Source organism: Oncorhynchus masou, unplaced genomic scaffold (genome assembly GCF_036934945.1).
Source record: "Oncorhynchus masou masou isolate Uvic2021 unplaced genomic scaffold, UVic_Omas_1.1 unplaced_scaffold_1319, whole genome shotgun sequence".
Lineage (NCBI taxonomy): Eukaryota > Metazoa > Chordata > Actinopteri > Salmoniformes > Salmonidae > Oncorhynchus > Oncorhynchus masou.
In genome coordinates this window covers 78,275-92,955 of record NW_027003056.1, presented here as the reverse complement: position 1 = coordinate 92,955, position 14,681 = coordinate 78,275, and the positions used below count along the sequence as shown (strand labels likewise).

The 14,681-nt window shown below is 44.8% G+C and overlaps 2 protein-coding genes across 3 annotated transcripts in view; both read left to right on the top strand.

Moving 5' to 3' along the window:
- Positions 1-5,726, top strand: part of LOC135530302 (zinc finger protein 501-like) — a 29,380-nt gene extending 23,654 nt beyond the window's left edge. The window contains exons 4-5 of one of the 2 annotated variants that reach the window (XR_010453830.1): positions 2,048-4,246; positions 4,402-5,726. Coding sequence is in view for 1 of the 2 variants with exons in the window: in XM_064958664.1 (XP_064814736.1) it covers positions 2,048-2,051 (4 nt within the window). In the remaining variant the exon portion in view is untranslated. Of the gene's footprint in view, positions 1-2,047 lie in introns of both variants that reach the window. The other variant, XM_064958664.1, reaches the window with a different exon arrangement.
- Positions 5,727-7,410: 1,684 nt separating this feature from the next.
- LOC135530301 (zinc finger protein 572-like) lies at positions 7,411-14,593 on the top strand. The gene is made up of 3 exons (XM_064958663.1): positions 7,411-7,548; positions 9,570-11,891; positions 13,330-14,593. Exons 2-3 carry the CDS (start codon positions 10,974-10,976, stop codon positions 14,590-14,592), a joined length of 2,181 nt encoding a protein of 726 aa, XP_064814735.1. The 5' UTR covers positions 7,411-7,548; positions 9,570-10,973; the 3' UTR covers position 14,593.
- Positions 14,594-14,681: the final 88 nt, after the last annotated feature.

Genomic DNA, 14,681 nt, shown 5'->3' with positions numbered 1-14,681 from the left:
ATCAGAGCTGAAGAGCAACAGAGGAGAGAAGAGGCAGAAAGATCAGAGCTGAAGAGCAACAGAGGAGAGAAGAGGCTGAGAGATCAGAGCTGAAGAGCAACGGAGGAGAGAAGAGGCAGAAAGATCAGAGCTGAAGAGCAACGGAGGAGAGAAGCGGCAGAAAGATCAGAGCTGAAGAGCAACAGAGGAGAGAAGAGGCAGAAAGATCAGAGCTGAAGAGCAACAGAGGAGAGAAGAGGCTGAGAGATCAGAGCTGAAGAGCAACGGAGGAGAGAAGAGGCAGAAAGATCAGAGCTGAAGAGCAACAGAGGAGAGAAGAGGCAGAAAGATCAGAGCTGAAGAGCAACAGAGGAGAGAAGAGGCAGAAAGATCAGAGCTGAAGAGCAACAGAGGAGAGAAGAGGCAGAAAGATCAGAGCTGAAGAGCAACAGAGGAGAGAAGAGGCAGAAAGATCAGAGCTGAAGAGCAACAGAGGAGAGAAGAGGCAGAAAGATCAGAGCTGAAGAGCAACAGAGGAGAGAAGAGGCAGAAAGATCAGAGCTGAAGAGCAACAGAGGAGAGAAGAGGCAGAAAGATCAGAGCTGAAGAGCAACAGAGGAGGGAAGAGGCTGAGAGAGGTGAAGGTGAAGAGCAAAGAAAGACAATATTTTACAACATACATTTTCTGCCTTAAAGGAGGCAAAACAAATCCGGACATAAAAGATCTAGCACAACGAGCTACATTAAGTTGTCTCTTCAAACAGTAGGTATGTGTATTACTATGTGGTTATGGTTCTAGGTGCAGATCATTCATTTGCAGACAGTATATCCACAGATGAATAGAGAAAATCCATAAGAATTGGGTCTATAAGAATATCTCTAATAGAGCATGTTGTAGTATGGAAATGGAACGAAATGTCTTCATCCGCTCCGCTAGGTGGCAGCACTGAGAATGTGGAGGTCTTGGAACAAAATCAGCAACAGTCGTCACTACTTCCTTTGCGCTGTGGATACATGTGGTATTGTTTATCTTGGAATGTAACAGTGTTTCTTGCAAACAGGGATTGCAATTATTTATCTGAAATAAAATGTACTGGTTTTTCAGTAAACCGACTCGTACCAGCCATGACCACTGCAGATTGCTGCCTCCGTCCCTGCAGGTAGGCCATTAGATGTCTCTTGCAGTAGTAGACCAGAGCTAGCTGACCAACCATCATCGACGAGCTCGCTACTGAATAACTACAGTAGCTTTCGCTTTCCACAATGCAAGCTATCAAATAAACTTCGCTGCAAATATCCAACGGGGGAGTTGATTATCAATATATAATCAATGCGGTATTTATCCAAAAGTAACTTTAGATTCGGATTCGTTTTGCACCAACAGAATGCATTTGGTGGACTTTGTTTTATCCTTAAAAAAAGACTCTTACAGCAACATGTAATTAGTGTTGTATTTCACCATGAAGTTATATTTAACCTAGAGCTATCTTGTGGATTTTTAGTTTAGGGATGTTAAAAGTAATTTTAAAAAACTGTCTTAGACACCAATAATTGTTTATTTAAAGATGCAATATGTAACTTTTTGGGCTACCGGGACCAAATTCACATAGAAATGTAAGTTATAGATCTGTCATTGAAAGCAAGTCTCAGAAGCGGTTGATCTGTTCTATGTGTACTATTTCTATGCTTCCCGTTCCTAAAATGTGTTTTATGCATCTTTTACGTTAAGTTTTGTACAACAGCTTCAGACAGCTGAAAATACTACACTGATTATGGAAAAGATACTTCACAATGATTCTCTACACTATACATGCTGGTTTTGTCAAACTGAAAGTAGGTGAACTATTCAAACTTTATCAATCAGGAAATGGCGGAGGGATTTCTGCATAGGGCATCTTTACTATATTTATGTATCTACTTTGGAGAGATGATACTATTCGTTTCCCTTATTCTTATTTTTTGGGTCAATTCTATTCTTTTCTAGTTGATATGCTTATTTTCTTTCTTTGTGGGCTTAATTTTCTCAATTATTATTGACTTTCTCTCTATTGTATATTGTTTCTTACAGATGATGACCAGCTCTGTCTTTAAAGGAGAGGACAAGACATCCCCTACATGGTTCCATCCTAGAGCTACAAGACCCTAGAATGATGACCAGCTGTCTTTAAAGGAGAGGACAAGACATCCCCTCTACATGGTTCCATCCTAGAGCTACAAGACCCTAGAATGATGACCAGCTCTGTCTTTAAAGGAGAGGACAAGACATCCCCTACACGGTTCCATCCTAGAGCTACAGGTCCCTAGAATGATGACCAGCTCTGTCTTTAAAGGAGAGGACAAGACATCCCCTACACGGTTCCATCCTAGAGCTACAGGTCCCTAGAATGATGACCAGCTCTGTCTTTAAAGGAGAGGACAAGACATCCCCTACACGGTTCCATCCTAGAGCTACAGGTCCCTAGAATGATGACCAGCTCTGTCTTTAAAGGAGAGGACAAGACATCCCCTACACGGTTCCATCCTAGAGCTACAGGTCCCTAGAATGATGACCAGCTCTGTCTTTAAAGGAGAGGACAAGACATCCCCCACAGGGTTCCATCCTAGAGCTACAAGACCCTAGAATGATGACCAGCTGTGTCTTTAAAGGAGAGGACAAGACATCCCCCACAGGGTTCCATCCAAGAGCTACAAGACCCTAGAATGATGACCAGCTCTGTCTTTAAAGGAGAGGACAAGACATCCCCCACAGGGTTCCATCCAATAGCTATAAGACCCTAGAATGATGACCAGCTCTGTCTTTAAAGGAGAGGACAAGACATCCCCCACACGGTTCCATCCTAGAGCCATAAGACCCTAGAATGATGACCAGCTCTGTCTTTAAAGGAGAGGACAAGACATCCCCCACAGGGTTCCATCCTAGAGCTATAAGACCCTAGAATGATGACCAGCTCTGTCTTTAAAGGAGAGGACAAGACATCCCCCACAGGGTTCCATCCTAGAGCTATAAGACCCTAGAATGATGACCAGCTCTGTCTTTAAAGGAGAGGACAAGACATCCCCCACAGGGTTCCACCTAGAGCTATAAGAACCTAGAATGATGACCAGCTCTGTCTTTAAAGGAGAGGACAAGACATCCCCCACACGGTTCCATCCTAGAGCTATAAGACCCTAGAATGATGACCAGCTCTGTCTTTAAAGGAGAGGACAAGACATCCCCCACAGGGTTCCATCCAAGAGCTATAAGACCCTAGAATGATGACCAGCTCTGTCTTTAAAGGAGAGGACAAGACATCCCCCACAGGGTTCCATCCAAGAGCTATAAGACCCTAGAATGATGACCAGCTCTGTCTTTAAAGGAGAGGACAAGACATCCCCCACAGGGTTCCACCTAGAGCTATAAGACCCTAGAATGATGACCAGCTCTGTCTTTAAAGGAGAGGACAAGACATCCCCCACAGGGTTCCATCCTAGAGCTACAAGACCCTAGAATGATGACCAGCTCTGTCTTTAAAGGAGAGGACAAGACATCCCCCACAGGGTTCCATCCAATAGCTATAAGACCCTAGAATGATGACCAGCTCTGTCTTTAAAGGAGAGGACAAGACATCCCCCACAGGGTTCCATCCAAGAGCTATAAGACCCTAGAATGATGACCAGCTCTGTCTTTAAAGGAGAGGACAAGACATCCCCCACAGGGTTCCAGCCTAGAGCTACAAGATCCTGAGACATTAGTTTAACAGAACACGTTTCTCTGCCCAGATTGAGACTAGGGGTAATGTTCCCCTGCTCAGATGTTACATTCATCAACCAATGGTTGCCAGCCACACCATCAACGGTGTTATAGACTGACAGATTGCTATAACATGATTTGGTTAGTTGATACGATGCCTGGTATTTTAACTAAGATCTGTCAGGCGTCAGCAACTTTTGACCAGAGAAACTCGCCTTACATCAACTCAAAATGGCTGCTGTCGTTTCTTTACCTATCGTGAGACTCCACAGACTAACGAAGGATCAACTGTCTCTCGCTGCTCAGAAGAACAATAACAAACCAGGCAGAAAACCAACGAAGAAGAAAAACTCCACCACCAGAGGAAGGAAACAATCCCCAGGAAAAGGAAACAACTCTGCTGACAGTGAAAGTGTTTCTAGCCAGGTATCATCGGCCCCTAAGTGGTGGGGTCGCCCCAAGGGAAGCCAAAACAAACCCAAGATAAGTCTACAACTCTCCAGCGCCATCTTGAGGCCTGACGAGGTAAAACAAGAGGTAGGTTTAAAGTTGTGGCTTTTAAATGAACATTTAATTGAGATCTTGCATCGCATTTGTAACGCTTTGAATGTTGCAGCTATATGTTTACTAGATATCTTGACTGGTTTGTAAGTTTCCTCAGAGAAAAATAAAGGTATTCTAATTTAAACCAGGTGAAACAAGAGATCTGCCTATCCGGACAAAAATTGAACACTGGTTGAACGCTGTAAAGCCAGAGAGCTATGACCCAGAGATGGGTAACACCAAGGGACCTCCTACAGAGAGCGACCCCAGGACAGATGCACATCAGCTGGGTATCAAGACGGAGGATGCCCCCCTGTACTTCCAAGATGGAAGGAGACGCCTGCGGTCGGCTACCAGCCGGCCGTTCAATCTGACTGCATTCTGGTCCGACCCAGAATGGTGGCCTCTCAACCAGAAGGTCCGGCGGTTTCCGTGCCCAGATTCCGTGCCCACACACAGTCCCGGCTCCTGCGAGGCCATAAGACGTTCTCCCGGAAAGCCGGCTTGGACGGTCTGGTCGAGCACCTGCCGATCCACGATGCGGAACGTCCCTTCGCCTGCTCCCAGTGCTGCAGAACCTTCACGTTCAAATCCAACCTGACCCGCCACATGCGTTTCCACAGCGACGCGCGGCCCTACGTCTGCTCCCAGTGCGGCCAAGGCTTCAAGATCTCCGCCCACCTGCCACATGACGGCCCACAGAGTTACATGAGTCTGAAGTATCACCGGCTGAGCCACACCGGCGAGCGCCCGCTGTCCTGCCCAGAGTGTCCCATGACCTTTGCCCGGCCGCACACCCTTATGGTCCACCGGCGACAGCACACTGGGGAGACGCCTTTCTCTTGCCAGGACTGTGGGAAGAGGTTCAAACAGTGGTGCAAGCTAAAAGAGCATGTCAGAAGGAAACACACAGGGGAGAAACCTTACAAATGCTCTGATTGCGACAAGTGCTTTGTCACTACGGGGGCCCGTAATGCACACATGGTTGTCCACACCGGAGAGAAGCCGTACAAATGCATGGAGTGTGGTATTAGCTAGTCAGAGTAGGAATCTAATGCAGCACATGAGATACACAGGGGAGAAACCATACAAATGCTCTGAGTGCGACAAGTGCTTTGTCAATTCTATGTTGCGTAAAGTGCACATGGTTGTCCATACAGGGGAGAAGCTGTACAAATGCACGCAGTGCAGTAAGAGCTACAGTCAAACTGGGTCCCTGAAGAGGCACAGGTGTAAATTTGATTTTGATTTGATTATGACTACATTGAATTACAGAGCTTTGATATAAGTTTTGGTTCGACTCATTGTTGACTTTTATTTACTCCCATTTTATGTGAGTGTGAATGATGGTCATATGTCATTAAGGAGATACATAATTGTCAAAACATTCTGTATCATACATTGTTGTCCAACACGTTTGTATACTGAAGTCAAATTCTGTAACAAATCATGAAATAAATTGAGATTTTTTTAATGTAAACTAATTATTTAACAAATGAAAAGATCTACAGTGTACAAAACATTAAGAACACCTCTTTCCATGACAGACTAACCAGGTGAAAGCTATGATCCCTTATTGATGTCACTTGTTAAACAGTTCAACCAGTGGAGATGAAGGGGAGGAGTCAGGTTAAAGATGAAGGGGAGGAGTCAGGTTGAAGATGAAGGGGAGGAGTCAGGTTATAGATGAAGGGGAGGAGTCAGGTTAAAGAAGGATGTTTAAGCTTTGAGACACGGGTTGTGTATGTGTGCCATTCAGAGGGCGAATGGGCAAGACAACATATAGCGTCTCTGTGGAGTCAGTGCCCAAATGAATTGAGGCTGTTCTGAGGGAAAAAGTGGTGGGGGTTCAACTCAATATTAGGAAGGTGTCCTTGATGTTTCGTACACTCAGTTTATACTGTCTCTAAGGTTTATGTAGAGGTAATGATTGTAGATCGTACACGCACAGATGAATAGGGGAAACCCATAATCTATCTAATTGGTATTGTACATGTATTAAATGGAACGAAATGTCTAATTCCTCCACTCCGCTAGGTGGCAGCAATGGGAATGTGGATGTCTTGACCAAGAAGAGCAGCAGAAGCAGTCGCAACTTCCTTTGATCTGTCTGTTCAGGGTTGCCATATTCGCAGTTTTGACATTTGGGCAACTTTGAAAATGATGTCACGGGTGAAAATGTATTGGTTGCGGGTTTTTGGGCTACTTCTAAGTTGCACCGCGGTCGCCATGGCATTTCTCTTAAAAATAAACACTGGCTGTTGACAAACATTCAGTTGATAGACATATGAATATTTTATCCAATGATTGAAATTAAGACCGATCCTCAGTAGCCTATCCCAGCAGGTTATAGGGAAACACAAGCACTTCTTACCTCAAATCGCCAAACTATTCATGTAGAATAAATTAGTATTCATTTGAACTAAGCAATACGCTAAATTGTTTAGTTTACATTTTGCCTCGTCTACTGTAGACTATCTGAAATTAGATGTAGGCCTATCAGGGGCTATAGGCTACCTGCATCTATCTAAGCAAACCATGGCGAAGTTGAATTACAATCATAACCCCAGATTTTAAGTTTGTAGCCTATGCTTATTAAAATGACAAGGCAATCTCACAAATGGTCAATTTATAACAGTTTGTCATCTTAACATCTGGCTTCATACTAACAGCACAATTGACAGAAAATAGCCAAACATTCAGGGTTTTTTTCCATCCAAAGTGTTTCTCGCTCAGATTTGTAGATCCTCCGTCCCTGAACATTGTCCAACTTTCATCACTCAAACTCTGTGTATTGATCTATAGTTATGCACAAAAGTGATTTATTGACAATTATAACCCGAGTTCGAACCCTGAATGCTGATTGGCTGAACGCTGTGGTATATCAGACCATATACCATATGGGTATGACAACTTTTACGTTGGTAACCAGTTTATAATAGCAATAAGGCACCCTGGAGGTTTGTAGTATATGTCCAATAAGGTTTTATCCAGGCACTCTGCGTTGCTTCACGCATAACACATTTAGCATGTAGTTACGTCTATGTTCCTTGTTAATAGGCTAATAACGTTATGGGAAAACGGTTTATTACAACTCATCTCGATGTGAAAAAAAAATTGTCCTTGTTTCAGGGCTTTTGCCCAGGTTTTTCACATGACCTGGCAACCCTGTGTATGGATTACAGTGTTTATTACAAACAGGGATCGTAATTATTTCTCAGAGATAAATGTACTAGCTTTTCGGACCAACTCGGATCACTCATACCCGCTGAAGATTGCTGCCTCCGTCTCTGCAGGTAGACTGTCCGTTTCTAGACTTGACAGTTAATGCAGTTGTTGTCTCTCCAGGCTGGATCACATCCGGCCGTGATTGGGAGTCCCATAGGGCGGCGCACAATTGGCCCAGCGTTGTCCGGGTTTAGCCTGGGGTAGGCCGTAATTGTAAATAATAATTTGTTCTTAACTGACTTGCCTAGTTAGACATTTTTTATAATTTAGGGCTTCCCTCGTGCCCCGTTTCACCTAATAACGTTAGCAGCTAGCTACTGTAGCTAGCTTCCGACCGGAACATAACCAAACCACGACACATAGACTATACAGCTACAAGTAGCGAGTGGAGTTACAAATTAACTAAACAAGTTAAATGTATTCCCTGTGATCAAATATTTTTCACACACATAGCTACGTGTTGCCTACTGTACTTGGACACCTGCTCCCTGCATGTCCCACTCTCCGATGGCGAATAGACTGAAGGCACACAGGCTTTATCTCCTTGTTTGCGATCCGCAGGTCGGGATGTTTTATCTGGTTACATGTACATTGAACATGTTTTGTTATTGTTGTAAAATCAACAATGAAGATGGTGGTGAATGGGAAAGAATGATTGTTTCCCCCAATTTATGGGCGTGGTCGATGGTAATTTATTTGTATTACTTGAATATAGACTCGGACAGTTCTGCTCATACAATGAACACAAATATAAACGCAACAAACTGTTGTTCCCGTTTAATTAGCTGAACTATCGTTTACATCACTGTTAGTGAGCATTTCTCCTTAGCCAATATAATCCATCCATTGGACAGGTCTGGCATATCAACAAGCTGATTATGATCATTACACAGGTGCACCTTGTGCTGGGGACAATAAAAGGCCACTCGAAAACATGCACTTATGTCACACAACACCACAGATGTCTCAAGTTGAGGGTACGTGCAATTGGTATGCTGACTGAAGGAATGTCCACCAGAGCTGTTGCCAGATAAGTTAATGTTCATTTATTTACCGTAAGCCACCTCCAACTTCACTTCAGAGAATTTGGCAGTAGGTCCAACCGGCCTCACTACCGCAGACCACATGTATGGCGTTTGAGTGGGCGAACGGTTTGCTGACGTCAACGTGGTGAAAAGTGCCCCATGGTGGCGATGGGGTTATGGTATGGGCAGGCATAAGCTATGGACAACGAACACAATTGCATTTTATCGATGGCAATTTGATTGCACAAACATATTGTGACGAGATCCTGAGGCCCATTTAAAAAAAAAAATCTAATGTGACCAACGGATGCATATCTGTTTCACCAGTCATGAGAAATCCACAGCTTAGGGCCTAATGAATTTATTTACATTGACTGATTTCCTCATATTAATTGTAACTTCGTATTTGGTAGTGAGTGGAAACACCAAGCAGATGCTTCACATTTATACATCCTCATTTACCTGTCTCATTGTTCCTTATTTATTTGCAAATTATGGTGGAAAATAATTTGACCTCTGTCATTGCCAACAAAGGGTATATAAGAAATTATTGAGATAAACTTTTGTTATTGACCAAATACTTATTTTCCACCATCATTTGCAAATAAATTCATAAAAAATCCTACAATGTGATTTTCTGGATTTTTTTTCTCATTTTGTCTGTCATAGTTGAAGTGTACCTATGATAAAAAGATGAGAGGCCTGTAATTTAAGTGGGAGAACTTGCACAATTGGTGGCTGACTAAATACTTTTTTGCCCCACTGTACATAGGTGCAGGGATGAGTAATTGGGTGATAGTCAGTTAGTGACAGCGACTTAAGTTCAGGACAGGATACTGGATAGAGGCCTGCTAGAGATGGCTATTTAAAAGTCTGATGGCCATGAGATAGAAGCTGTTTTTCAATCTTTCGGTCCCAGCTTTGATGCACCTGAATGGACCTCACCTTCTGGATAATAGCGGGGCGAACAGGCCTTGGATTCCCTTATTCTGATTTTGTCAATTTGAATATGTCTAGTTGATATTCTTCTTTATTCTTACATGTCTCTCCATTACTTCTTACAGATGATGACCAGCTCTGTCTTATAAGGAGACAAGCCATCACAATCACCCACATGGCACCAGCCTAGAGCTGTCTATGGCACCAGCCTAGAGCTATCTTATAAGGAGACAAGCATCACAATCACCCACATGGCACCAGCCTAGAGCTGCCTATGGCACCAGCCTAGAGCTGTCTTATAAGGAGAAGACAAGCCATCACAATCACCCACATGGCACCAGCCTAGAGCTATCTTATAAGGAGAAGACAAGCCATCACAATCACCCACATGGCACCAGCCTAGAGCTGTCTTATAAGTAGAAGACAAGCCATCACAATCACCCACATGGCACCAGCCTAGAGCTATCTTATAAGTAGAAGACAAGCCATCACAATTACCCACATGGCACCAGCCTAGAGCTATCTTATAAGGAGAAGACAAGCCATCACAATCACCCACATGGCACCAGCCTAGAGCTGTCTTATAAGGAGAAGACAAGCCATCACAATTACCCACATGGCACCAGCCTAGAGCTGTCTTATAAGGAGAAGACAAGCCATCACAATCACCCACATGGCACCAGCCTAGAGCTGTCTATGGCACCAGCCTAGAGCTATCTTATAAGGAGAAGACAAGCCATCACAATCACCCACATGGCACCAGCCTAGAGCTGTCTATGGCACCAGCCTAGAGCTATCTTATAAGGAGAAGACAAGCCATCACAATTACCCACATGGCACCAGCCTAGAGCTGTCTATGGCACCAGCCTAGAGCTATCTTATAAGGAGAAGACAAGCCATCACAATTACCCACATGGCACCAGCCTAGAGCTGTCTATGGCACCAGCCTAGAGCTATCTTATAAGGAGAAGACAAGCCATCACAATCACCCACATGGCACCAGCCTAGAGCTGTCTATGGCACCAGCCTAGAGCTATCTTATAAGGAGAAGACAAGCCATCACAATTACCCACATGGCACCAGCCTAGAGCTGTCTATGGCACCAGCCTAGAGCTATCTTATAAGGAGAAGACAAGCCATCACAATTACCCACATGGCACCAGCCTAGAGCTGTCTATGGCACCAGCCTAGAGCTATCTTATAAGGAGAAGACAAGCCATCACAATTACCCACATTGCACCAGCCTAGAGCTGTCTATGGCACCAGCCTAGAGCTATCTTATAAGGAGAAGACAAGCCATCACAATCACCCACATGGCACCAGCCTAGAGCTGTCTATGGCACCAGCCTAGAGCTATCTTATAAGGAGAAGACAAGCCATCACAATCACCCACATGGCACCAGCCTAGAGCTGTCTATGGCACCAGCCTAGAGCTATAAGACCCTGGAAGTTTGAAACATTTACTGATATGAAGGCCGTTAGTTTAACAGAACAAGTTTCTCTGCCCAGGTTAACTACATCAACTCAAAATGGAGGAACTCAAAATGGAGGAAGGAGATTCTCTGCATAGCGTTAATCTGAATCAACTCAAAATGGAGGAAGGAGATTCTCTGCATAGTGTTAACCTGAATCAACTCAAAATGGAGGAAGGAGATACTCTGCATAGCGTTAACCTGAATCAACTCAAAATGGAGGAAGGAGATTCTCTGCATAGTGTTAACCTGAATCAACTCAAAATGGAGGAAGGAGATTCTCTGCATAGAGTTAACCTGAATCAACTCAAGATGGAGGAAGGAGATTCTCTGCATTGCGTTAATCTGAATCAACTCAAGATGGAGGAAGGAGATTCTCTGCATAGCGTTAACCTGAATCAACTCAAGATGGAGGAAGGAGATTCTCTGCATAGCGTTAATCTGAATCAACTCAAGATGGAGGAAGGAGATTCTCTGCATAGCGTTAACCTGAATCAACTCAAGATGGAGGAAGGAGATTCTCTGCATAGCGTTAACCTGAATCAACTCAAGATGGAGGAAGGAGATTCTCTGCATAGAGTTAACCTGAATCAACTCAAGATGGAGGAAGGAGATTCTCTGCATAGCGTTAACCTGAATCAACTCAAGATGTCCGCTGCTGTTTCTTTACCCATCTTGAGACTCCACAGACTGACAAAGGATCAACTGTCTCTCTGTGCTCCCAGACTTAACCAGAACAATCCGAAGAAGAACAACAAACCAGGTAGAAAACCAACGAAGAATAAAAACACCACCAGCAGAGGAAAGAAACAACCCACAGGAAATGGACACAACTCTGCTGACAACAAAAGTGTTTCTAGCCAGGTCTCAGTAGTGTCTAGACATCAGCACGGCCCGAAGGGAAGCAAAAATAAACCCAGGATCATTCTCAAATTCTCCCGCTCCATCTTGAGGCCTGACGCAGCAAAACAAGAGGTAGGTTTAAACTTGTAGCTTTTAAATTAAAATGTAATTGAGATCTTTTATACCATTCGTATCTGTGTGAATGTTGCAGCTGCAGTTCATTCGGAAAGTATTCAGACATCTCAACTTTTTCCACATAAAAAATGTTTAGCAATCTACACACGATACGATACCCCATAATGACAAAGCAAAACAGGTTTTTAGAAATGTTTACAAAGTATTCAGAACCTTTGATATGAGTCTCAAAATTGTGCTCAGGTCCATTCTGTTTCCATTGATCATCCTTGATATGTTTCTACAACTTGATTGGAGTCCATCTGTGGTAAATTCAATTGATTGGACATGATTTGGAAAGGCACACCTGTCTATATAAGGTCCCACAGTTGACAGTGCATGTCAGAGATAAAACCAAGCCATGAGGTCGAAGGAATTGTCCGTAGAGCTCCGAGACAGGATTGTGTCGAGGCACCGATCTGAGGAAGTGTACCAAAAAATGTCTGCAGCATTGAAGGTCCCCAAGAACACAGTTGCCTCCATCATTTTTAAATGAAAGAAGTTTGGAACCACCAAGAGTCCTGACCAAGAAGCCGATGGTCACTCGGACAGAGCTCCACAGTTCCTCTGTGGAGATGGTTGTCCTCCTGGAAGGTTCGTCCGTCTCTGCAGCACTCCACGAACCAGGCCTTTATGGTAGAGAGGCCAGATGGAAGCCACTCCTCAGTAAAAGGCACATGACAGCCTGCTTGGAGTTTGCCAACAGGCACCTAAAGGACTCTGACCATGAGAAACAAGTTTCTCTGGTCTGATGAAACCAAGATTAAACTATTTTGGCCTGAATGCCAAGCGTCACGTCTGGAGGAAATCTGGCACCATCCCTACTGTGAAGCCTGGTGGTGGCAGCATCTTACTGTGGGGATGTTTTTCAACGGCAGGGACTGGGAGACTAGTCAGGATTGAGGCAAAGATGAACAGAGCAAAGTACAGAGAGATCCTTGATGAAAACCTGCTCCAGAGCACTCAGGACCTCAGACTGGGGCGAAGGTTCATCTTCCAACAGGACAACCACCCTAAGCACACAGCCAAGACAACGCAGGAGTGGCTTCGGGACAAGTTTTTGAATGACCTTGAGTGGCTCATCCAAAGCCCGGACTTGAACCCGATTGAACATCTCTGGAGAGAGCTGAAAACCTTTTACTTTTTAATTCATTTTTAATACATTTACAAAAAAAAAAAAAAAAAAACAGTTGTTGCTTTGTCATTATTGGGTATTGTTTATAGATCGAGGGGTGGGGGGTGTATTTAATCAATTTTAGAACAAGGCTAATGTAAGATTGAGGAAAAAGTCAAGGGGTCTGAATACTTTCCGAGTGCACTGTATATATTTACTAGATATCTTGACGTATCACTTAAGTTTCCTCTGGGAAAATAAAGCTATTTTATTCTAAACCAGGTGAAACAAGAGATGGACGAGCTGCCTATCGGTACAAGAAGTGATGAACACTGGTTGAACTCTGTGAAGACAGAGAGCTACGACCCAGAGATGGGTAACACTAGGGGACCTACAGAGAGCGACCCCAGGACAGATGCACATCCGCTGGGTATGAAGATGAAGGATGCCCCCCTGTACCACCAGGATGATGGGAGGCAGCTGCAGTCGTCTACCGTTCAGCCATTCAATCCGGCTGCGTTGCGGTCTGACCTGGAATGTTGGCCTCACAACCAGAAGGTCCCCAGGTTCCCGTGTCCAGACTGCGGCCAGAAGTTCTTCTCCAAAATTCAGTTTAAGTTTCATTCCCGGAGCCACACCCAGTACCGGCCGCACTCCTGCGAGGTTTGCCATAAAACCTTCTCCCGGAAAGGCAGTCTAGACGAGCACCGACCAATCCACGAGGTGGAGCGTCCCTTCGCCTGCCTTCAATGCGGCAGAACTTTCACGTTCAAATCCAACCTGACCCGCCACATGCGTTTCCACAGCGATGCACGGCCCTACGTCTGCCCCCAGTGCGGCCAAAGCTTCAAAATCTCCGACCACCTGAAGAGCCACATGACGGCCCACAGCGGGAATAAACCGTACTTGTGCCCGGAGTGCGGCCAGAGTTTCGTCCGTTACATTAGTCTGAAGTATCACCGGCTGAGCCACACCGGCGAGCGCCCGCTGTCCTGCCCAGAATGTCCCATGACCTTTGCCCGGCCGCACACCCTTATGGTCCACCGGCGACAGCACAGCAGGAAAACGCTGTTCTCTTGCCAGGACTGTGGGAAGCAGTTCAACGAGGGGTACCAATTGAAAGACCACGTTACAATGAAACACACAGGGGAGAAACCATACAAATGCTCCGAGTGTGACAAGTGCTTCATCACTTCGGCGTCTCGTAAAGTGCACATGGTTGTCCACACAGGAGAGAAGCCATACAAATGCACAGAGTGCTGTAGGAGATACAGTCAGAGTGGGCACCTAGCGCAGCACATGAGGAGACACACAGGGGAGAAACCATACAAATGCTCCGAGTGTGACAAGTGCTTCATCACTTCGGCGTCTCGTAAAGTGCACATGGTTGTCCACACAGGAGAGAAGCCATACAAATGCACAGAGTGCTGTAGGAGATACAGTCAGAGTGGGCACCTAGCGCAGCACATGAGGAGACACACAGGGGAGAAACCATACAAATGCTCCGAGTGTGACAAGTGCTTCATCACTTCGAGCGTCTCGTAAAGTGCACATGGTTGTCCACACAGGAGAGAAGCCGTACAAATGCACAGAGTGCTGTAGGAGCTACAGTCAGAGTGGGTCCCTGAAGAGGC

Bases quoted from the DNA above. Each gene is read 5' to 3' on its own strand.
- LOC135530301 (XM_064958663.1), top strand. From the start codon at position 10,974: ATGGAGGAACTCAAAATGGAGGAAGGAGATTCTCTGCATAGCGTTAAT. The intron at 11,892-13,329 runs GTAGGTTTAAAC...ATTCTAAACCAG, and splicing joins CTGACGCAGCAAAACAAGAG to GTGAAACAAGAGATGGACGA.